A 24,759-nucleotide genomic window follows, 5' to 3' on the forward strand; every position below is an offset into this window, starting at 1 on the left:
GTCCCAAAAGGCAAACATACAGCGTCCCAAACAAAGTCTGATAATGTGCTTTTAGTTAATTTGATTTCATATTTCAGAAGACACTGAAATCCCTGTAACCATGTTTTACATGGTGTGGAGCGAGTTATTTTGAGACAGTGATGTCAGTGTAGCGAGGCAACACTACAACTACAGTAAGCAGTAGTACAATGATTTCCTGCCTAAATCTAAGGTAAGCCGATGGTCTTTGCTTTAGAAATCTAATCAATTTCAAATTTACTTTTACACGGCACTGCGATGCACAGGAGCTTTACTATATGCTCACAGTCACTCAGTTTAGTTGCTAGATCCTGGTACCATGTCAGGAGATTTCATTAATGCACCCATACTGAAAGAAGCATGAGTAATTGTGCAGGGCATAGGAAACATTCAGCACAGTCCAGCCTCCAGCAGCAATTCTGCAGGCTTCATAGTCATTCCGAGTCATTCTGATTAGCATGAGTGAGGTTGGATCATGTTATCATAGATGTCAGTATTTGCATAGAGGAACCAGGATTATTTTCATTTCAGCATTCTTAAATCACTGTTATGTTGCTCATAACAACATGTGAGCATCAGGGAAAGAAACTGGAGACAGAGAGCTAAAGGCTCAGCTATTGTGTGTGTGTGTGCGTGTGTATTGTACTGATCACATAAGCTTATGTTATGTTTTGCTTCTATTAAACATTTTGCTCTAAAATTAAGGGTTTAACTGACATTGACAAATGTATCTTTATGTATATATATATATATATATATATATATATATATATATATATACTTTAGAAAGAACCGGGCCAGTTCCTTCCCCCTGCTTCCAGTCTTTGTGCTAAGCAAACCAAGTCCCGACATGATAGCACTCTGACCATCTAACACTTGAAAAGAAAATGTATATTCCCAAGACTATTGACCAAGACAACTGCACCAACGCACCTCTGACCGAGTCCTGGATGGCTTCGATCATCACAGGACCATCTGGACAGATTCGTTATAACATTTGGCAACACGAAAGCAGTTCAAATCACCCTCTATTGTTTTTTTCATTGAGTGAGGGCGTATATTTCTCTGTTTTTTTATTTTAATTTTTGTGGATGTAATGATTCTGTTTTATTCTTAATAAAATTGTGTCATTCTGCAGGATCTGAAGAGAGTGCTGTCCTTCCCACCATACCCCGGGGATTACCTGCATCCAGTGGTGTATGCCTGCACAGCTGTTATGCTGCTCTGTCTGCTCATCTCTATCATGACCTATATTGTCCACCACAGGTGAGAAGAACATGATTTAATGGATGGTTTCAGATTTTTCAAGTGTATCTTCATACAATACTCACATGCCCATATGTATGTTGAATGAGCTATAAATATACTTCAAAATGCTTCTTGGAACGTCTGTCAGCGTCTGAAACCCCCTTTTCAAATGGTGAAATCAGAAGGGAAAGCATCTGACTATTTGATAACTTCTGAAACAGACAATCCAGCAATGGTGCACACTTTATGCAGGGAATGGTCAGGTATGTGCAGGCTTGAAAGTACAAGGGTTGGAACTTCTCTCCTAGACAGTTTTTTCAATTTTCACATGAAAACAGCCAACACATGGACTGTGTAGATGAGATGAACATAGCTAACATGCAGTGATGGGAACAGTGTTAAAAAAATAACGCCGTTGCTAATGGCGTTACTGTTTCAGTAACAAGTAATCTAATTGATTACTCTTCCCATCGTTTTCTGTTTTGGTGTGGACGAGGCCGGACTCAACGAGCAACAACAGGAACAGCGAGCCCAGATAATCCCAAAGCAGCCTTCTTGAACTGGAAGTATAGCCATTACTTTTCCTTACATGAAATGGAAGGAACAAATGTATACATGAAATGCACATCATGCCCTGTAATGCTCCTTCTTCTGCACATGCCAGTGCAAAGAAGCTAATACAGGAAAAATATGTTCTCCTCGGTTTGTTTTAGTTAGTACACGAGCTGCAGCATTTTGGACCAACTGGAGACTCTTAACAAACTTATTGGAGCAGCCTGATAATAAGGAGTTGCAGTAGTCCAGCCTAGAAGTAACAAATGCATGGACTAGTTTTTCTGCATCTTTCTGAGACACAATGTTCCTAATTTTCGCAATATTACGCAGGTGAAAATATTGTCCTTGTTGTTAGTTTTATGTGAGAATCGAAGGACATATCCTGATCAAATATAACACCTAGATTCCTTACTGTGGTGCTGTAGGACAACACTACATCATCCAGAGTAACAATGTCTTTAGCTATTGAGTTTCGGAGGCCTTTGGGGCCAAGTACAATAACTTCAGTTTTGTCTGAGTTTGTTGTCTGAAAATTACAGGTCATCCAGCTTTTTATTTCCTTAATGCACATTTGAAGTTTAGCTAACTGATTTCTGGTTTCTTCTGGTTTGATCGACAAATAGAATTGTGTATCATCAGCATAACAATGAAAATTCATGGAGTGCTTCTTTATAATATTTCCTAAGGGAAGCATATATAAGGTGAATAGAATCGGTCCAAGGACAGAACCCTGTGGGACTCCGTTACTGACTTTAGTGTGCATGGAGGATTTGTCATTAACATGTACAAACTGAGATCTATCTGATAAATAAGACTTGAACCAGCTCAGTGCGGTTCCTTTAATTCCAATTAGATGCTCCAGTCTCTGTAGCAGGTTGTGATGGTCAATAGTGTCGAATGCAGCACTAAGATCTAGTAAAACAAGTACAGAAACAAGTCCTTTGTCTGAAGCTATAAGAAGGTCGTTAGTAATTTTTACCAGTGCTGTCTCATCGCTATGAATCGCTCTAAATCCTGACTGGAAGTCCTCAAATAACTCATTATTATGTAAAAAGTCACACAGCTGATTGGCAACTAATTTCTCAAGGATCTTAGAGGGAAAAGGAAGGTTAGATGTAGGTCTATTGTTGGTTGGTTAGTACCTCAGCATCAAGACTGGACTTTTTAAGAAGAGGTTTAATTACAGCTACTTTAAAAGACTGTGGTACATAACCTGCGGATAAAGACATGTTAATCATATCTAATACAGGAGTGCTAACTAAAGGTAACACTTCTTTAAGTAACCTAGTTGGAATAGAGTCTAGGAGACAAGTAGAAGGCTTTGATGCTGAAATAGTATATGTTAATTTGTTAAGGTCAACTGTAGAAAAGCAGTCCAAGAACATATCAGGTCGTACAGTTGTTTCTAAGGTTCCTGGGTTTGAAGAAAAATTGGTGCCAAGCGAGTTGATTTTGTCTCTAATAGTAATAATTTTGTCATTAAAGAAGGTCATGAAGTCGTTACTACTGAGGATTATAGAAATACATTTTACTGTAAATGGGTCCATAATTGACAAAGTGAACATTGTGCTGTATTGAACAGGACTTGAAATTAGTGATTGGCAAGAAGTAGGGTCATTTTGTCATTGATTTCTATACAGTCAGACTTATTTTTGCAACCAGTGGGGTCGCCCCCTGCTGGAGATTAGAGACAATGCAGGTTTAAGGCACGTTTGCAATGGCTTCACTTTTGAGACCCAGAATGGTCTTGAAGGAGAAATTTTCTGAAAGCATGTCATGTTATCCCAAATGGACTTTCAAGGGAAAAATGAAGAGCAACAGCGGTGGGATCCCTTTCCTAGGACGGACAAATATGCAAGGGTCAAGGGTCAATTTTAGGTCCAACTCTTTTTAATCTTTACATGCTTCCCCTTGGGGACATCATCAGGAGGCACGGCATCAGCTTTCATAGTTATGCTGATGATACGCAACTGTATATCGCCGTGTCTCCTGATGACACAGGACCTATTGATGTCCTTTTTAACTGCATTTTAGATATCAAGACATGGATGGCAGGAAATTTCCTACAGCTCAACCAGGACAAAACAGAGATTTTACTCATTGGTCCTGAGGGCCAGAAAGAGAAACTTTTACCAAAGTTACAGAAATTTAAACTATCACAATCTGTTAAAAAATCTGGGTGTGATTTTTGACTCTGAGCTTCTCTCTCAGGCCAGCACGGAGGTGCTGATGCATGCTTTTATCTCTTGTCGTATAGACTACTGTAATGCCCTGCTCTCTGGCCTTCCCAAAAAGAGCATTTCGAGTCTACAATTATTACAAAACTCAGCTGCACGAGTGCTGACAAGGACCAGAGGGCGGGAGCACATAACACCGGTTTTAAAGTCGCTGCATTGGCTCCCAGTGCGTTTCAGGATTGATTTTAAAGTTCTTCTACTAGTTTTTATGTATCTTAACGGTCTTGGGCCCTCTTACCTATCTGATTTGCTTTTACCTTATCGGCCGCCGCGGACCCTGAGGTCCTCCGGCACCGGCCTTTTAACCATACCACAGGTCAGTTTAAAAAAGCACGGGGAGGCGGCTTTCAGTTGTTATGGGCCCCGACTGTGGAACAGCCTGACGGAGAGCCTCAGGGTCGCGGAGACTGCTGAGGTTTTTAAAAAGAGGCCAAAGACCCATCTTTTTAACCAGGCTTTTAGTTAATTGATTTCTTTTAGGCAGTGCTAATCAGAGCACTTTTTATCCTTTTTTACTGTTTTAATCTCTGTGTTTTAGCCTTCATGCTTTTATTTATTTTTATGGCCTCATGTCTTATGCTCTTATGCTTTTATTTTCAATTTCATGTTTTAGCCTCTATGCTTTTATGTTTTAGTCCCTCGTGTTTTTAGCCTCCATATTTTAACCCTTTACTGTTTTAGGCAACAGTTTTTAATCTCCAGTGTTTCCTCAGGGGGCCTGCCAGTTTGGGAGTTGTCTCTGGTCTGGCCGCGGGGGCGCTGTCCCGTGGACAGTTCCGGCCCGGGCAGCTAGAGGGCTCTGCACTGTGGTGCGGAGGCTCCTGTCTGCCTGGGTCGGGGTGGTCTCTGCAGCGGTGCTCCCTGTGACCTTGGACTGGGACCTCTCCCAGTGTGGTTGGCCCCCCAATGGTAGCTTCCTCTAGACTCCTCTGTACCTAAGGTCTCGCTGCCCGGCCATGTCTCTGTAGTGACAACTAGTGTTTGCGTAGTTGTGAGTGTGTGTGTCTGTGTGTCTCTGTGCATGATTGTGGGAGGGTTGGGTTCTTTTAACTTTCTTCTCCTGATTTTATTTGATGTTTCTCTTTTTCTGTACATCTCTGTAAGGCACTTTGCGACACTTTTCTGTATGAAAAGCGCCATATAAATAAAGGTTGATTTGATTTGATTTGAATAGATGTCAGGTATACAGAATAAACCATAGACTATGTAAAGATGGACAATGCCTTCTCCACATCCTCCCACTTTACAAAAGTGAAGCCGTAAAGTCGATCATAGCTATCATGATATTTCACCCCATTTTTTTTTATAGCAAATAACTACTTAAAACCAAAAAAAAAAACCGTGATAAAAAACCTCTTAAAATAAAAAAATCAATTGTTGCTAACATGGAGGGGACAAGTTTTATGACCTATACTGCAGCCAGCCACCAGGGGGTGATCTAGATGTTTTGGCTTCACATTTGGGGAGCTGTCAAGCTGTCCATCTTCATGGACTAAACCAACATAGTAAAATCACTAGAGATGCACTGATTCTTTTTGATTAATATCATACACAGCTAGTTAATTAAGCCAGTGTTTGTTGGGTTTCAGGCAGCTGCTATATTTCATATCACATTTGAAAATATCTGTTTGCAGTGCACTTTACATGGAAGTGTTATTAATTATTTTGCTGCTGATTTACGCTTAGTTATTTGTCAATAAATAATATTAAGTACATTTATATCTGCATTAATTTGTTGGATCGGTTCATCTTTAAAAATCACCATATTGACACTTAGTATGGATAGATGTATAGATGGGTTTTAAACATGTATGAATCATATGGATCCAGGAGGAGATCTAGCAACTTAAGGTGTTGCCAGACACCTCAGCCACACAACCTTCTCTCCCCCATGGAGACCTAGAAAGAGGGCAGACTACACAAACCCAAAAGTCAAGACTCAAACTCATCAGTCACAGTATAGAAGGCTGTGACTGGATTGAACTTCATCATCTCATTAGTAGCAGAGGCAACCACACAGCCCCTTGCATCGTCTGAACTTAGTCTTAGGCTGCTCAAATGTCATATTTGCTTCAGCTGAATTTGGGAATTCATTGTAGCATGGAACTAGGACTGTGTAATCCCATCTCTTCCAGTGGAGTCACATTAGGAAGAGTTCAGCTCAGGGCCAGTGGAGACAGGGAGTGATTACAGCAAACTGTCACTTTTTTATAAGTACATATGGCATGCAGGTCCTATTAAGGTGGATTTGAAATAGTTCTGGTTCTAATTTAAGCTGAGGTTTAGGTTATGCTGTCTACAGATTTGAAATGTTATTAGTGTTCACTTGTGCTATTGAGAGGAAAAAAATGTTAATTTGGCATGACAAAATACACCACCATAACTATATTTAATGTGATTTATATTCATGAATACATTTTATTTCAATGCCAATTTTTATTAAACTATCTGTAAGTACACTAACCGCCTCATATGACCCATCCTTATGTGATAGTACAGCTGTACAGTTTATCTGTCACTCTTACACAAAGCTAAATGTTTTCTCCTGTAATACTTCTCAAGGCCAAAGATGATCATACACAACAATACTGTATTCATTTCTACAACCACCCTTTTGTGCGATTACCCAGCAGAGGCATTTAGGTAAGAGGACATTTGTCTTTCTAACTGTAATCTCATTGTTTGCAGTGTGATCCGCATCAGCAGGAATGGCTGGCACACACTCCTCAACTTCCTCTTTCACACGGGGCTGACATTTGGAGTTTTCGCTGGGGGCATCAATCAGATCAACTTTCCCTTTGTGTGTCAAATTGTAAGTTGTTGTTTTCCTACTTTCTAAACATTGTGTTATTTCACAGCACTTTTTAAAAGTACAAAAGCATGATGATCCAAAGAGAACTTTCTCCGTTGTTGCTGAAGCAGTTTTTAAGGTCACTGGCAGCTATGGGCATCACTCAGAAACTTAGAGGCATCAGTGTCCATGGGAAAGCCAGTGTTCCCTGAGTGTTAAGTTAAATCACTACTATGTGCTAAATCACTACTAAAGTTGAGGCTTGCTGTATATTACTGTCTAGATTCCTTTCAGGCTGCTCATGTTGGAATTTGTTCTGGCTCAAATATACAGAATAGTGTCTATAAAAGATATTTGCCCCAATTTGACTTTTTAGTGTTTGTTTTTTTTTAATCACATGTGAGTCTCAGTGGATCAGTGTGATGAAGTATTTTTTATGTTAATCACTGTCAAACAGGACTAAAAGTTTACAGTCTTTCTGTGAGCTTGTACGTAGTGCACTGCGCCGCAGTGTTGGAGTTCACCCCAGTGGATGAGAGGTTCGCCTCCTTACGCCTGCGGGTAGTAGGGGGGAAAACTCTGACTGTTGTTTGTGCACATGCACCAAACAGAAGTTCAGAGTATTCGGCCTTCTTGGGGACCCTTAATGGAGTCCTGCATGGGGCTCCAGTAGGGGACTCCATAGTTCTGCTGGGAGACTTCAACGCCCACGTGGGCAATGATGGAGACACCTTGAGAGGCGTGAATGGGAGGAACGGCCTCCCTGATCTAAATCCGAGTGGTCGTCAGTTATTAGACTTCTGTGCTAGTCACGGATTGTCTAAACTAACACCATGTTCAAACATAAGGATGCTCATAATTGTACGTGGTACCAGAGCACCCTAGGCCAAAGGTTGATGATCGATTTTGTGATCGTATCATCTGATCTGAGGCCGCATGTTTTGGACACTTGAGTGAAGAGAGTGGCAGAGCTGTCAACTGATCACCATCTGGTGATGAGTTGGTCAGAGGATGGGGGAAGATTCTGGACTGACCAGGTAAGCCCAAATGAGTAGTGCGGGTGAACTGGGAACATCTGGAGGAGGCCCCTGTCCGAGAGATCTTCAACTCACACCTCAGACGGAGCTTTTCTGGCATCCCTGTGGAGGTTGGGGGCGTTGAACCGTAGTGGGCAATGTTCAAAGCTTCCATTGCTGAAGCTGCAGCGGTGAGCTGTGGCCTCAAGGTCTTAGGTGCCTCAAGGGGCAGTAACCCTTGAACACCGTGGTGGACACCGGTGGTCAGGGAAGCTGTCCGACTGAGGAAGGAGGCCTTCCGGGATATGTTATGCCTGAAGACTCCGGAGGCAGTTGCAAGGTAACGACAGGCCAGAAGGGCTTTGCCTCTGCTGTGTCAGAGGCAAAGCAGCAGGTGTGGGAGGAGTTCGGAGAAGTCATGGAGAAGGACTTTCGGGCGGCACCAAGGTGCTTCTGAAAAACCATTCAACATCTCAGGAAGGGGAAACGGGGAACCGTCGAAGCTGTTTACAGTAAGGACGGGACGCTGGTGACCTCAGCCGATGAGGTTATCGGGCGGTGGAAGGAGCACTTTGAGGAACTCCTTAATCCGACTAACACGCCCTCTCTTGTAGAGGCAAAGCTGGAGGCTGGTGGGGAATCATTGTCAATATCTCTGGTGGAAGTCACTGAGGTAGTCAAACAACTCCACAGTGGCAAAGCCCAAGGAATGAGATTCGTCCAGAAATGCTGAAAGCTTTGGGTTTGGAGGGGCTGTCTTGGTTGACGTGTCTCTTCAACCTTGCCTGGAAGTCTGGGACAGTGCCAAGGGAGTGGCAGACTTTGCTGGTGGTTCCTCTGTTTAAAAAGGGGGACCAGAGGGTGTGTGCCAATAACATGGGTATCACACTACTCAGCCTCCCTGGTAAACTCTTCTCCAAGGTGCTGGAAAGGAGGGTTCATCCTATAGTCGAACCTCAGATTGAAGAGGAACAATGCGGATCTCGTCCTGGACGTGGAACAACGGACCAGCTCTTCACTCTCGCAAGGATCCTGGAGGGGGCCTGGGAGTATGCCCATCCAGTCTACATGTGTTTTGTGGATCTGGAGAAGGCATATGACTGGGTTCCTCTGGAGATATTGTGGGAGGTGCTGCGGGAGTATGGGTTGAGGGGGTCACTTCTGTGGGCCATCCAATCTCTGTACACCCAAAGCGAGAGCTGTGTCCGGATTCTCGGCAGTAAGTCGGATTCGTTTCCGGTGGGGGTTGGCCTCCGCCAGGGGTGCCCATTGTCACCAATCCTGTTTGTGATTTTCATGGACAGGATATCGAGGCATAGTTGTGGTGGGGAGGGGTTGCAATTCGGTGGGCTGAGGATCTCGTCTCTGCTTTTTGCAGATGATGTGGTCCTGATGGCATTGTCGGTCAGTGACCTTCAGCACTCACTGGATCGGTTCGTAGCCGAGTGTGAAACGGCTGGGATGAGGATTAGTGAACTCCTGCACTGAACTCCTTCAGTGCAGGAGTTCAAGTACCTCGGGATCATGTTCACGAGTGAGGGGACGATGGAGCGTGACTTTGGCCGGAGAATCGGAGCAGCGGGGGGCGGTGTTGCAGTCGCTCTACCGCACCGTTGTGACGAAAAGAGAGCTGAGCTGAAAGGCAAAGCTCTTGATCTACCAGTCAATCTTCGTTTCAACCCTCACCTATGGTCCTGAAAGCTGGGTCATGACCGAAAGAACGAGATTGCGGGTACAGGCGGCCGAAATGGGTTTTCTCAGGAGGGTGGCTGGAGTCTCCCTTAGAGATAGGGTGAGAAGTTCAGCCATCTGTGAGGAACTCGGAGCAGAGCCACTGCTCCTTTGCGTTGAAAGGAGCCAGTTGAGGTGGTTCAGGCATCCAATAAGGATGCTCCCTGGGCACCTCCCTAGGGAGGTGTTCCAGGCACGTCCAGCTGGGAGGAGGCCTCGGGAAAGACCCAGGACTAGGTGGAGAGATTATATCTCCATACTGGCCTAGGAACGCCTCGGGGTCCCCCAGTTAGAGCTGGTTAAGGTGGCCTGGGAAGTTTGGGGTCCCCTGCTGCCCCGCGACCCGACCCCGGGAAAGCAGTTGAAGATGAGAGATTTGCGTTAATGCTCCTTTAAAAAACATGCTAGTACAGCAGTAGTATAGCCACAGTGGATATTCGATCAAATTCTGAACATTAAAAAATAACAGTATTTAAGAATAAATCAAGTATTAATAATGTTCTCTAATTTAGATCTCCAGTTTATATATATATATATATATATATATATATATATATGTATCATAAACTCAAATTGAACTGGGAAACTAGGTAGCACTGATAAATTATGTTACTGTATTGATTATTTCACGCCTCAGAAACCCATTTTAGTGTACTGTTTAGTTGCAATTTGAAAAGTTTTTGACTCAACCACCTTTTTTATCTGCTACAAAACAGACCACCCCAACTTGCATGTGTTGCTCAGTGTTACATCGTTTTGTTACTCTGATTGGTTACAGGGCTCCAAACTAAAATTTCAGGGGCGCAACCAAAACTTTTAGGGGTACACACCATAAACATTATGCTAACCAAATTTTCACATTTCTACAAATTTTCACTGTATTACTAATAAATACTTTGATAATGTGCTGTTTCAAATTCAGTGTCGCATTGTTATTGTGCCCTTTTAAAGATAGAAGGTAAACCGACAGCTCCATTTCTTTCTTGACAGTACAATATTAAAAAAATATACCATACATTCAGAATAAGGGGTGTGAGACCCTCAGCTGATGAGACAATACACAATATTGAGTTCATGAGAACGAGACAAGATGAGATTTTAACACATGTAAAATGAAGTTGCACACTCTCAAATTTTGGTTGCAGTCTGGAGCCCTGGGTTATAGGTCATCTAATTGCGTACAGAGGCATTTTTCCCTGCATTGTTGATAATGAAATCAAAAATGAACTGAGAGGTTTCAGACTAATACAAAACTCTAATACACCCACATGCTAACTTGGACAATGATTGCGTATTGCTTTTAATAATGTTTGTTTACTATTTTATTTAGGTTGGCATTGTGCTCCACTATGCTTCTTTGTCTACTATGCTGTGGCTGACATTTACTGCTCGAAACATCTGTAAAGATGTATCCAAAGACCCACTTCGAGCCAAGAACAGGAATGGGCCAGCCCAGACTCACACCAATCCAACCGTCCTTAGGTAAGCTGTACAACAGGGCTGACAGTGTTCTGATTACATCACCAACTGACAATGTGTGAATTAATCATGACCACTTCTCTGGGTTCTGTCAACAAGAAGTATCCTGCTTTTCAAAACCACAATGAGAGCATGATGGGAGGCAGCCGGCAAGATGCTCAACTGTGATGCATTTTAAGGATTACAACAGTGACGCTTGCACTCTTAGACTTCTGACTCACAAGATTTTCAGCTTATTTTGAGAAATCCATCCATCCACCCATCTTCAACCGAGGGGGGGGGGGGGGGGGCTGATCCCAGCAGACATCGGACATGAGGCGGGGTCCACCCTTGACAGGACGCCAGTCTATCACGGGCACATAGAGACAAACAGAGACAGACAACCATTCACACTCACATTCACACCTACGGGCAATTTAGAGTCATCAATGAACCTAACACGTGTATGTCTTTGGACTGTGGGAGGAAGAACCCGGAGAAAACCCACGCGGGGAGAACATGCAAACTCCACACAGAAGAGCCCCAGCCCAGATTTGAACCACAGCACCACCATGCCGCCTATTTTGAGAAATCACATTTTGGAATGTTTAGCCAACTGGTCTTTATGCAGTTCATCTTTGAACGCCCTTACGGACTTGAAGAAAGTCTGTAAGGGCGTTATAATACTTGGCTACTAGACGCCGCCCCTTCTTGCTTACCCTGGCAGAATCACTTAAAGTCAAAGGAGGAGCTTGAATTAAACAGAAATTGAAATTGTTGTAATACAACTCAATCAGTTACTTAATTACTAAAAGTTGATCATTAAATCAGCTTGTTTACTGCTAACAGATCAGTTGTTCTTTACTTCAAGTAATGTTTAATAGGATGAAAAATTATGATCTTTATTGCAAAAGTGAGCGCAGATAGTTTTGTAATGCTTTTTGGCTCAGAATGAGCGTTTGTTATCAGTTATTCACCACATGTAACCTTGAGTTCTAGAAGAAAATTATTTTTTTTCTTGCATACCTCCAAGGTGAACAAAGAATTTTCTTAGTGTTTGGATTCCTCTTTTGGCATGACAGAAAAACTAAATTTAGAGTAATTTATCTACAAATTATCATTTTGAAGGTGAAGCATTAGTTTAAATAATGCAAGATGGCGGACCTAGCTAGATGAGTGAACGCTGGCGTGACAGGCTGCCGCGACAGGCTGCCGCTGCTCACCTGCACTTTTAACCTTGTTTGAATGTTGACTGCTCACCTTGTCGCCTATCGGCGCTTCCACCTGCTCGAGCCTCCGCCGACTCCACTACACCTCCACCCGGACATCGCTTTCCTGCCCCGTCGGAGATACATCAACCAGGGGTCCCGCCGGAGCTTCTGAGAGGACTCTTTGAAAAAAATCAAGTCCATCTGGTCCAACTCCAGTCGCTCTCCACCCAACACCGGCCGTGTTGTACGGCACCACCACTGTCAACTTCGGTCTGCTAAACATCCGCCTACTCACAAGCAAGGGGCATCTCATCCAGGATCTCCTCAGTGATCGGAAGTTTGATTTTATCTGTTTAACTGAGACATGGCAACAACCCAACGACTTTTTCTTATTCTATGACTCAACTCCTCCAGGGTTTTTTTACATCTGCCAACCACGCTGTTCCGGCCGGGGAGGAGGTCTCACGATAATTTAGCGCGATACGTGGAAAGTCTCGCCGCTGTCTGTCCCTGCCTTCAGTTCCTTCGAATCTTATTATTATTATTATTATTAAATACAGAGCTTCAGGATGTGGCTAGCCAAGCTTAGCATAATAACTGATTACAGGAAGAAACAGCTAACCGGACTCCAGTTTTTCATATAGCTAACCTGACCAAGGTAAAAATATGCTTACTACCACATCTAAAGCTCAATAATTAAAATCAATAATTAAAATAATTAATCTCCACAGGTCCTCATTTTGGGGACACCCAAACTAACTATGAGCACAAATAAAAGACAGCCCGATGGTCCTCCGAGAGGCGGGATGGAAGATGGGCCAAATAGGACGGGTAACACGGAACTGACCGGCACGGCAACGACTATCGAGCAAAGGATCCTGAGAAGCTGCAGCTGTGGGTGGTTGAAAGTGACAACTTACAGAGGCCTGCGGATTCACCAAGGGCAGGCTAAATGCGGAGGGAAGGACCAAAGGCAAACTTGCACTGCGCAAGCAGGTCAGACAAGGAGAAGTCAGAGCCAGGTTGAGCACCACAGTGCTACTGATTTCACCATTGCGGATGGTCAAAGGGAGGTGGGACAGCCTTACCAGCAGCAGGCCCAGAGTCAACAACAGGCGCACAGCCTAGAGCGTGAGTGTCATGAAGAGACACCCAGCAGCAGCAACCCCGCAAGACACGCAAGGGAGAGACCTACCAGACAAGCCAAAGTCAAATGGCCAAAATCCATCGAAAAAGCCATCTGGGAAAGCTTCGACCAGGAGCTGCACACCATCCTTGAGAATTCTCTACGAGGCAGCACAGTACCCAAGCTAAACCTCTTTGGCAGTATTGTCCACGGGGAGGGCAAGGAGAGGTTTGGGGAGGTAATCAAGAGGAAGAACACCCCTAGGGAGGCGGGAAGGCGTGAGAAAGAGATTCTCAAGCTTGTGAAGGAGAGGAGGCTGCTTAGGAGGTCCTGGCGTAAAGCAGATGAGCACGAAAAAGAGGGTCTGGTAGTGCTCTGGGACCAGATCAGCAGCAGACTTGCAACCCTGAGAAGGGCAGAGCGGATCCGGAAGCGAAGAGGCAAGAGAGAGAAGGAGCGAGCGATAGTTAGATTGACTTCAATGCACTTCAACTGCCATTGAAGTCAATCCTGTTGGGCTACAGACAACATAAGGCGAGGCTCGTCCTAGAGCTGAGAGACTCGTCGGACCCCTCTGTGCAGAACACCAAAGCCCCAGTCCGAACAGGTCGCAAGTGGAGAGCAGAGCTAGCAGTAGACCAGGCTATCAGCAGGCTGAAACACCAAGAGATTGTCGGCAGGACACAGTCAGGGAGAACTGGCCTGGGGTGGGGGACTGCCCCAAAGATGTGGTCCAAAGCTACAAGGAAGGAGTGGAAAGACCTAGTGATCTCCAAGGCGGTAAGGACAGAGGAGGAGAGCTATCAAATCAAAGCTCTTAGCCAAAGTCAACAAGGACGCTGGACGGCCTGGGAAGGAGTAATACGCAGGACCGTAGGTTGGGCCGACATGTGGAAGATCCCTCAAGCCAGACTGAGCTTCCTCATAAGGTCCACCTACGACACCCTCCCAAGCCCCAGCAACCTCTGTCTTTGGTATGGCTCAGACGAGAGCTGCCAACTCTGCAATGCTCCAAGTCCGAGCCTGCAGCACATCCTCTCAGGCTGCAAAACAGCTCTGACCCAGGGTCGGTACAGGTGGCGTCATGACCGAGTCCTGCGGAAGCTGGCGGAGATCCTGGAGGTACGTAGGGCTGAAGCTGCCAAAGAGCACCGATCACCAACACCAAGGCCTCCGATCCACTTTGTCAGAGAGGGAGGAGGGCCCACCAACATCAAGCAGCCACAGAGATCAGCCCTGTCAGGTAGTTGTGAGTGGAACCTGAGAGTGGACCACGATCGGCAGCTCAGGTTTCCAACAGAGATCACCACATCTAACCTTCGACCGGACATCATTCTCTGATCTGTCACAGCAGTGATCTTGGCTGAGCTCACTGTCCCGTGGAAGGAGGAATGGAAGCAGCCTTCGAGAGGAAAAAAGACAGCTACCTCGACCTCACAGCCGAATGTAGAGAGGCTGGGTGGTCAGCTGTCTGCTACCCGGTGGAAGTAGGCTGTAGGGGGTTCGTGGGAGCATCCACCCAGCGCTTCCTGAAAAACATGGGGGTCACCGGCCCCAAACTCAGAAAGGCTCTGAAGGACCTAGCTGATAAGGCTGAGCAGGGAAGCTTCTGGCTTTGGCTAAGAAGGAAGGACCAGGCATGGGGAAAACAAGGGTCCTAGGGTCAGCTGCAGGGGGCGGCAGGGAGACGTCCCTGCCGTTGCTCCACCACCGTGAGATGTCCCGGGATTAATGGAGCGAAACATCAATGAAGGGTGGCTCCCGGCTGATTACCCTGCAGCTACCCCCAATGGCACCGTCGGAGGTGCGACAAGCAGAAATGCGTAGCAGGCAGTCACTTGCCTGTGCTACCATAAACATTACAAAATATTTGTTTCATCTGTACACAAACAGAAATGTTACAGCTGTGCTAGCGGCTCTGTGAGGCTATACGTCGTTACACTGGTGCTTTAAACTAAATGCTGGAGTAAACCTGGAAAAATGCTCACAATGACATTGTTAACATCTGGATTACATTAGATTAGAAAACTTTATTACTCCCCTAGGGGAAACTATGCCACCAGATAAAACACATACATCCACTTGACATACAATACATACAGTTGCATTGCACAGCTGTTTTGACATGGTTAGATGATTCAGACATAATATATGACAGAGTACTAAACACAAGAGAATAGCAGCAGAGAAATTGATAAAAAACATTTATAATTGAAAATACAGCTCCAGAATTTAAAAGTAACAAACAACCGTTAGTTCGCGGGCGTTAAAAAATCTGACTGCTGCAGGAACGAAGGAGCATCTGAGTCCTTCAGTAAAGCACTGAGGCATCACTAGGCGCTCACAAAATGAGCTTTGGAGCTCCTTAAGGGTACGTCCACACGATCGAAAACAATCTTTTTTTCCCCTCCATTCTTGAAAGGTTTTCTGTCCACACGGACTCTGCTCAAGAAATATCTGCGTCCACAGGAAACCAGCTGAAAACGCTGTAATACACATGCCGGGCGCTGTAACTGCCACAGAAATACACCAACATGGAGAAGAAGATACGGAGCTCCACTGAATCATAAGTTTCAAGATTCAAGATTCAAGAAGCTTTATTTAACCCGAGGGAAATTATTGTGCAACAGTTTCGATACAAAGGCGGAAAAGGATCAGAGTAACAATAAGCATAAACATAAATCAAATCAAAATAAAGCTAACGTCAGATAAATCAAGCAATGAACCAAGTGTGACAGAGTGCAACAGACGTCGTGGTTAAGCGCAGGTATATACAATATACAACAATACGCAGCGTGCAGTTTAGCAGCAGATTGAAATAAAATAAGTACAAACTAAATAAGTGAGAAGGAGCGATAAGTTATAAGTGTTAAAAATGTTAAAAATGTAGCAGCATGTCCTACAGAACTAAGTGACAGTATGGCACAGTGGAGTGTAGCAGCATTTCGTACTTAAGTAAGTTACAGTAACCACAGTGAAATGTAGCAGCATGTCCTAAAGCACAGTAAGTGTATCAGCCGATAGTTACAGTAAACCATTAATAAATAAATAAAGTGATGTAGTGGTGGTATAAAGTGACAGTGTCGTATAGCAGCATTACTTACTGAAGTAAGTGACAGTACAACTGAATAAAGTACAACTGAATAAAGTGATGCAGTGATGGTATAAAGTGACAAAGTGACATTTTCAGGATACAGTGTCTCCACTGTTCCTTACCTGACTGAGGGGAGATGAATTATAAAGTTTGATGGCCGCCGGAAGAAAAGACTTCCTCCGGCGTTCAGTATTACACCGGGGGAGAATGAGTCTGTGGCTGAAGGTGCTTCTGCTGGAGGTCAGCAGCTGGTGGAGAGGGTGAGTGTTGTTGTCCAGGATGCTTAGCAGTTTAGACAGCATCCTCCTCTCAGACACCGCCACCAAAGAGTCCAGTGTGACCCCCAGGACGGAGCCAGCCTTCCTGATGATCTTACTGATCCTCTTTGCGTCTGCTGCCCTCAGTCTGCTGCCCCAGCACACAACAGCAAAGAAGATGGCACTGGCTACCACTGACTGGTAGAACATCCTCAGCATGGTGTTACATACTTTGAATGACCGGAGCCTCCTCAGGAAATAGAGACGACTCTGGCCCTTCTTGTAAACAGCCTCAGTGTTCTTGGAAAAGTCCAGTTTGTTGTCCAGGTATACTCCAAGATATTTGTAATCCTGGACAACATCCACAGTCACGCCGTTGATGGAGATGGGTGTGGGGGCAGATTTACTCCTGCGGAAATCCACCACTAGCTCCTTTGTCTTGGTGGCGTTTAGAATCAGGTGATTAGCTGCACACCAGTCGACAAAGGAGTCCACAACGCCCCTGTACTCCTCCTCCTTCCCCTCACTGACACAGCCAACAATTGCAGAATCGTCAGCAAACTTCTGCAGGTGGCAGGACTCAGAGAGGAACTGAAAGTCCGAGGTGTACAGGGTGAACAGAAATGGGGAAAGAACAGTACCCTGTGGAGCTCCAGTGCTGCAGACCACGGTGTCAGACACTCCGTCCTGCAGTCTGACATACTGTGGTCGACCTGTCAAGTAATCCGTAATCCAGGAAACCAGGGGAGGGTCCACCTGCATCGCCGTCAGCTTCCGTCCCAGCAGAGCAGGCCGGATGGTGTTGAACGCACTTGAGAAGTCCATGAACAAGATTCTCACTGTGGTCCCCGCTCTGTCCAGGTGGGCGCAGGCACGGTTGAGCAGGAAGATGATAGCATCCTCCACTCCTAGTCTCGGCTGGTAGGCAAACTGTAGAGGGTCCAGTGATGAGCTGACCAGGGGCCGAAGAAGTGAAAGAACCAGCCTCTCCAGGGACTTCATCAGGTGCGACGTCAGCGCCACCGGTCTGTAGTCTTCTGAGGTACTGGGATGCACCTTCTTTGGTAATGGTACCAGGCAGGATGTCTTCCACAGCACAGGGACCTTCTCCAGATTCAGGCTGAGGTTGTAGATGTACTGCAGGACTCCACACAGCTGGATCGCACATGTTTTGAGGACCCTCGGGCTGACACCGTCGGGACCCGCTGCCTTGCCTGGGCGGAGTCTGCACAGCTCCTTCCTCACCTGCTCTGCAGTGAAGGTCTGTCTGCTGTGTGTGTTGGTGGGGGTGGAGAGAGGTGATGGCGGGGGGGAGGGGACAGGTAGGGCAAAATCAGGAAGGAATTGAGGGGGAGGTGTCAGCAGGGTTGGAGGTTTGGAGGTGGGTGGTTGTAGAGGAGCCGTGGGGAGGTGGTCCAGAGCCCTTTCATCAAATCTGTTGAAGAACAGATTCAGCTCATTGGCACGTTCAGTACCACCTCCTACCGTCTGGCTACCAGATGGTTTGTAGCCAGTGATGCTCCTCATGCCGCTCCACACGTCCTTTAAGTTGTTCTGCTGGAGTTTGTGCTCCAGCTTCCTCCTGTAGGTGTCTTTGCCCTGTTGGATCCTCTCCTTCAGCTCCCTCTGGACCTGCCTCATCTGCTCTCTGTCCCCCTCTCTGAAGGCCCTCTTCTTCGCATTCAGCAGGACCTTGATGTCTCTGGTGACCCACGGCTTGTTATTTGGGAAACAGAGTACAGTCTCTGTAGGAACAACGCTGTCCACACAGAAATTGATGTACCCTGTTATGCAGTCCGTGAGATCATCAAGGTCCTCCCCATGTGAATTACAGAGCAAATCCCAGTCTGTGAGTTCAAAGCAACCCTGTAAAGCTTCGTCAGTCTCCTGTGACCATCTCCTCACAGTCCTGGTGGTCACAGGAAGCCGCTGGACTTGGGGCTTATACAGGGGCTGCAGATGGATGAGGTTGTGATCTGATCTTCCAAGAGGAGGAAGGGCATTGGAGCTGTAAGCCTCCTTAACATTAGCATACAGCAGGTCCAGTGTCTTGTTTTCCCTGGTGGGACAGTCCACAAACTGCTTGAAAGTGGGCAGTGTTGCAGCCAGAGTGATGTGGTTCAAGTCCCCAGATATTGCAATGAATGCGTCTGGGTGCCGTGTCTGAAGTCCCGCGACGACGGTGTGGATGACGTCACTCGCGCGCGCCGCGTTTGCAGTCGGAGGAACGTAAACAACCAGAACGATCACGTGTGAAAACTCCCTCGGCAGGTAGTATGGCCGCAGACTCACGGCAAGCAGCTCAATGTCCGGGCTACACACACGCTCCTTTACAGTAACGTGTCCAGGATGACACCACTTGTTGTTAATAAGAATAGCAAGTCCCCCACCTTTCCTCTTGCCACTCTCACGGTGACTCCTGTCCGCCCGAACAGTCTGAAAGCCGTCCACAGTTACGTTCGAGTCCGGGATGTCCTCGTGGAGCCACGTCTCCGTGAAACACAGCACACTGCTCACACGATACATCCACTGAGTCTTCACCAGGCCCGCCAGCTCGTCCATCTTGTTAGCCAGCGACCTCACGTTCCCCATGGTGATGGAAGGGAGAGATGGTTTATATCTCCTCTTCTTTTCCCGTTGTTTACGTCCAGCCTTACATCCCCTGTACTTTCTCCTCAGTTCTTTGGGGATTTCAGGCCTCTCCCGCATCAGCGCCGTTGGTGCTAGCGACAACAGCTGTTCACGGGTGTAAACAATGGAGCCGCCGCATTGTTGCGTCCAGACGGAGACGCGGTCGGCAAAAATTGTCCCAAGAATGAGACAAACGGACAAAAAACACGTAAGAAAGTTCACGAACATAGTTGGCTAAGGTTAGCACTACGACTTACAGGAAAAAGTACTAATAAAAAGACAGTAAAATAAGATAAAATAGCAAAAAAGTGCGGAAAGGAGAGGGAGCAACTGTTGCTGGCTGCCGCTTTACACAGCGCTGGTATAATACAAATACCAGAGATTTGTCGCCAAATCTGGAGACTTCCCAAATCCTCATCCATCCTAGAGAGAAATCTGTCGACTGTTTCTGGTGTTAGTGGTCACTTCTGTGCTGTTTTGGACTCTGATGCACGAATCACTCTGTGGTAACTGATTTCAACAAGCAGCGGGTGCTGTTGTGAGCCCTTCCCCGTTCCAAAGCACTCACAGGCGGTCACTGTCTCGCTACTTTTTGCGACCTTTTTGGCAACTTTATTTATAAAAAGCTATTAGCGACCAATTTAGCGTCCTATTCAGACCATCAGGGAAAAAGGAGAAATATATGGTCGGCCTAATTCATTCCCATGCATGTGGCTCAGCCTCAGAGTCCAGTTCAGTCTGTGGGTCTGTGTCTCTCTCCACGCAGCAGCGCTGTTGTAATGTGTTGCACGGGGGTTAGAGGTCCGAGGTGTGGATATGACGGCATCGTTAACAAAGTATGCATTTTCGCGGTCCAGACGACAACGCAGAAAAGACCGCTTTCAGGCTTCCGATAACGCCGGCTGCGTGTGGATGGTCGGTCTAACCGGTATTAAAAATGTGCGTTTATAGGAAAACGCGTTCCTTGTGCAGAGTTCTTACCACAAAATGACCCCACCTTCCCAGAGCCCCACGGCCAACCACACAGGTCCATGCTGTGTAGCTGTAATGAGTCCTGTTAGTGCAACCCCCATCTCCCCTCTCGCTGAGCCAGTTCCCTCACCCCGTCCACAGTCACTTTCTGATGATCTCCCTCGCCCTGCTCTTCCTCTACAGAGCTGCCTTAATGACAGAACAAAGTCACGCTCCTTCAACCGCCCACGCCCATGCCTCCAGGACTACCGTTCTCACATGACTTCCACTAGTATGGATGGGAGTGTGCACAGTTCCCACCTGGACAGTCCTCACACAGTGCACCACCTTGAGGGCTCACCGCTGGTTTCCAACACCCCACAACCGGACCTCCAGCTTCCCTGCCCCAGCCCTCACTTGGATAAGCAGCTGGCCTCCTGCCACAGCTTGCAACGCCAGTCCTCCTGCCACAGCGTACAAGACTCAATTACTTCCTGTCACAGCCACCCACACAACATGCATGACAGCATTACTTCCTGCCACAGCCTCCTCCTGCCTTCTCAAGGGGTCCACAGCTGCCAATGGCGCATGTACAGCTCAGCTGATCACTCTTCCACTCCGAGCTGCTGTGAGAAACCCGATCCCTTCACCTTGCAATATCAGCAAGACCCAGACACTTACAGTTGCATGTCTAAGACAACAGAGAAAGAAAAGGATAGGCTTTGTGTAGAGGTGGAGCCAAAAGGTTTCCCAAGAAATACTCTGCCTCGGCAGCATGGCACTGTAAGCCGGCGAGGTACCATCGGCCTGAACAGGAGCCTACAGGAAGACAGCCTGTTTGGTTCAGACGCCACAGGAAACATACGGACTGGCCCTTGGAGGAATGAAACCGCCGTATAGTTTTCTTATACTTGTACCTGTACTCACCAGACCTTCAAGGATAATCAAATGACTCTGTAAGTGTTTGGGTCTCAATGCCTTCAGCTTTGCCCTTAAATCACAGGTCTGAGTCCTTCAGTAGAGCACTGAGGCATCACTAGGCGCTCACAAAATGAGCTTTGGAGCTCCTTAAGGGTACGTCCACACGATCGAAAACAATCTTTTTTTTCCCTCCATTCTTGAAAGGTTTTCTGTCCACACGGACTCTGCTCAAGAAATATCTGCGTCCACACGAAACCAGCTGAAAACGCTGTAATACACATGCCGGGCGCTGTAACTGCCACAGAAATACACCAACATGGAGAAGAAGATACGGAGCTCCACTGAATCATAATACAAATACCAGAGATTTGTCGCCAAATCTGGAGACTTCCCAAATCCTCATCCATCCTAGAGAGAAATCTGTCGACTGTTTCTGGTGTTAGTGGTCACTTCTGTGCTGTTTTGGACTCTGATGCACGAATCACTCTGTGGTAACTGATTTCAACAAGCAGCGGGTGCTGTTGTGAGCCCTTCCCCGTTCCAAAGCACTCACAGGCGGTCACTGTCTCGCTACTTTTTGCGACCTTTTTGGCAACTTTATTTATAAAAAGCTATTAGCGACCAATTTAGCGTCCTATTCAGACCATCAGGGAAAAAGGAGAAATATATGGTCGGCCTAATTCATTCCCATGCATGTGGCTCAGCCTCAGAGTCCAGTTCAGTCTGTGGGTCTGTGTCTCTCTCCACGCAGCAGCGCTGTTGTAATGTGTTGCACGGGGGTTAGAGGTCCGAGGTGTGGATATGACGGCATCGTTAACAAAGTATGCATTTTCGCGGTCCAGACGACAACGCAGAAAAGACCGCTTTCAGACTTCCGATAACGCCGGCTGCGTGTGGATGGTCGGTCTAACCAGTATTAAAAATGTGCGTTTATAGGAAAACGCGTTCCCGTGTGGATGGGCCCTAAATGTGTTGTGAAATGGGTGGTTTCCATAGAGAATGACTGTTTTCAACTTGGTCCTTGTTCTCTTCTTCACTGTTACCTCAAACTTGTCTGGGCTGAAGCCAATCACAGAGTCAGCCCTCTTGATCAGCTTATTGATCCTGTTCTTATCGTCAATAGATATACTGCCCCCCCAGCACAGAACAGCATAAAATAGGACACTAGCCAGGATGCCCTGGTAGAAAAAGCCTAGCAGCCTTGGGCTGATGTCAAAGGATCGAAGTTTCCTCAGAAAGAAAAGACTGAGCCTTCCTCAATAAGATCCCATTGTTTTCCTTGCAGTTGAGCTTATTGACTAACTGGGACAGCATCTTTGGTTGTAAGCTAACCCTAACTCTGCTAATAACTTCTAAACACCTTGCAAAGCTGAGGCTGATGGGAATGCCATTAGTTTAGCATGTATTTAGTCATAAAACAAAGTATTGGACAAATTGTAATTTTGACCTGATGATGGCGTTAGATGAAAAGTCAGAGGATCACCAAAGCGGAACATGTATGTGTGAACCAGATTCTATGGCAATCCATCCAATAGTAATATAAATCATAGATAAGATAGATAGATAAATATAAATAACACTAGAACTGGGCGGCCGGTGGCATAGTGGTTAGAGCAGTGGCCGTGGGTTTGACTCCGACCTGCGGCCCTTTGCTGTATGTCTCACCCTCTCTCTCAATCACCCCATTTCCTGTCTGTCCTAGCTAATAAAAAAAGGCTTGAAAACTGCCAAAAAATAATCTTAAAGAAAGAAATTACTATAGAACTTTCTTTGGAGTTTCTGCAGCTGGTGTGATCCCATCATACTTTGTCATTTTAAACTTCTTTTGCAGATTTTATCTTGTAAGTGATGGAATCCCTCTCATCGTTGTTGGTGTAACGGCAGCGTTTGGTATGGATAACTATGGTAGCAGGGATGATGCTTTGTAGTAAGTACTCATTATGTCTGACTAATCATGTTTTCATTAATTCTTCAGTAAAAAAAATACATGTTAATTTCTCTGTGTGTCTTTTTCAGTTGCTGGATGGCATGGGAACCAAGCTTGGGAGGTTTCTATGCTCCAGTGAGTCTTCTGGTTTTAGTCATGTCTCTGTACTTCTTGTGCACCTACGTCCAGCTTAAACGCCACCCAGAGAAAAAGTATGACCTGCGAGTTCTGAGTGAGGAGCAGCAGCAGTTATCATCCAGTGAGTCCAACCATCACTGCCACATCGACACTGGGGGAGTTTCTGGGTCAGCTGGGGACTGTCCGCCATTTGCAACAGGCATGTCGGTGCTGGCCAATGAGCACTCATTTAAATCTCAGCTCCGGGCCACAGCCTTTACCCTCTTTCTGTTCCTGGCTACCTGGGCTTTAGGAGCATTGGCGGTGTCACTGGGACATTTCCTGGATATGATATTTAGCTGCCTGTATGGGGCTTTTTGTGTCACTCTGGGACTTTTCCTTCTCATCCAGCATTGTGCCAAGCGTGATGATGTATGGCACCGCTGGTGGGCTTGTTGCCCATCCAAGTCTAAGTCAGAGGATGGGAATGGGAATGGACAGAGCCAGAGGCAGGAGGTCCATCAGCCACACTGCCACCTGAGCTCCCCATGTTCAGGCAAGCAGCCTCTACTCTCTCCTCACCTTGTGCAGAGTTCTTACCACAAAATGACCCCACCTTCCCAGAGCCCCACGGCCAACCACACAGGTCCATGCTGTGTAGCTGTAATGAGTCCTGTTAGTGCAACCCCCATCTCCCCTCTCGCTGAGCCAGTGCCCTCACCCCGTCCACAGTCACTTTCTGATGATCTCCCTCGCCCTGCTCTTCCTCTACAGAGCTGCCTTAATGACAGAACAAAGTCACGCTCCTTCAACCGCCCACGCCCATGCCTCCAGGACTACCGTTCTCACATGACTTCCACTAGTATGGATGGGAGTGTGCACAGTTCCCACCTGGACAGTCCTCACACAGTGCACCACCTTGAGGGCTCACCGCTGGTTTCCAACACCCCACAACCGGACCTCCAGCTTCCCTGCCCCAGCCCTCACTTGGATAAGCAGCTGGCCTCGTGCCACAGCTTGCAACGCCAGTCCTCCTGCCACAGCGTACAAGACTCAATTACTTCCTGTCACAGCCACCCACACAACATGCATGACAGCATTACTTCCTGCCACAGCCTCCTCCTGCCTTCTCAAGGGGTCCACAGCTGCCAATGGCGCATGTACAGCTCAGCTGATCACTCTTCCACTCCGAGCTGCTGTGAGAAACCCGATCCCTTCACCTTGCAATATCAGCAAGACCCAGACACTTACAGTTGCATGTCTAAGACAACAGAGAAAGAAAAGGATAGGCTTTGTGTAGAGGTGGAGCCAAAAGGTTTCCCAAGAAATACTCTGCCTCGGCAGCATGGCACTGTAAGCCGGCGAGGTACCATCGGCCGGAACAGGAGCCTACAGGAAGACAGCCTGTTTGGTTCAGACGCCACAGGAAACATACGGACTGGCCCTTGGAGGAATGAAACCGCCGTATAG

At 46.4% G+C, this 24,759-nt stretch overlaps 1 protein-coding gene across 1 annotated transcript; it reads left to right on the forward strand.

The window, feature by feature from the left end:
• Positions 1-1,234: 1,234 nt before the first annotated feature.
• Positions 1,235-24,759, forward strand: adgra1a (adhesion G protein-coupled receptor A1a; the record flags this gene model as incomplete). The annotated part of the gene is made up of 5 exons (XM_083932924.1): positions 1,235-1,284; positions 6,747-6,870; positions 10,927-11,078; positions 23,077-23,172; positions 23,262-24,759. The coding sequence occupies 5 exons, from the start codon at positions 1,235-1,237 to the stop codon at positions 24,757-24,759; spliced, it is 1,920 nt and encodes a 639-aa protein (XP_083789050.1).

Source organism: Echiichthys vipera (assembly GCF_963691815.1).
Source record: "Echiichthys vipera genome assembly, chromosome: 18".
Classification (NCBI taxonomy): domain Eukaryota; kingdom Metazoa; phylum Chordata; class Actinopteri; order Perciformes; family Trachinidae; genus Echiichthys; species Echiichthys vipera.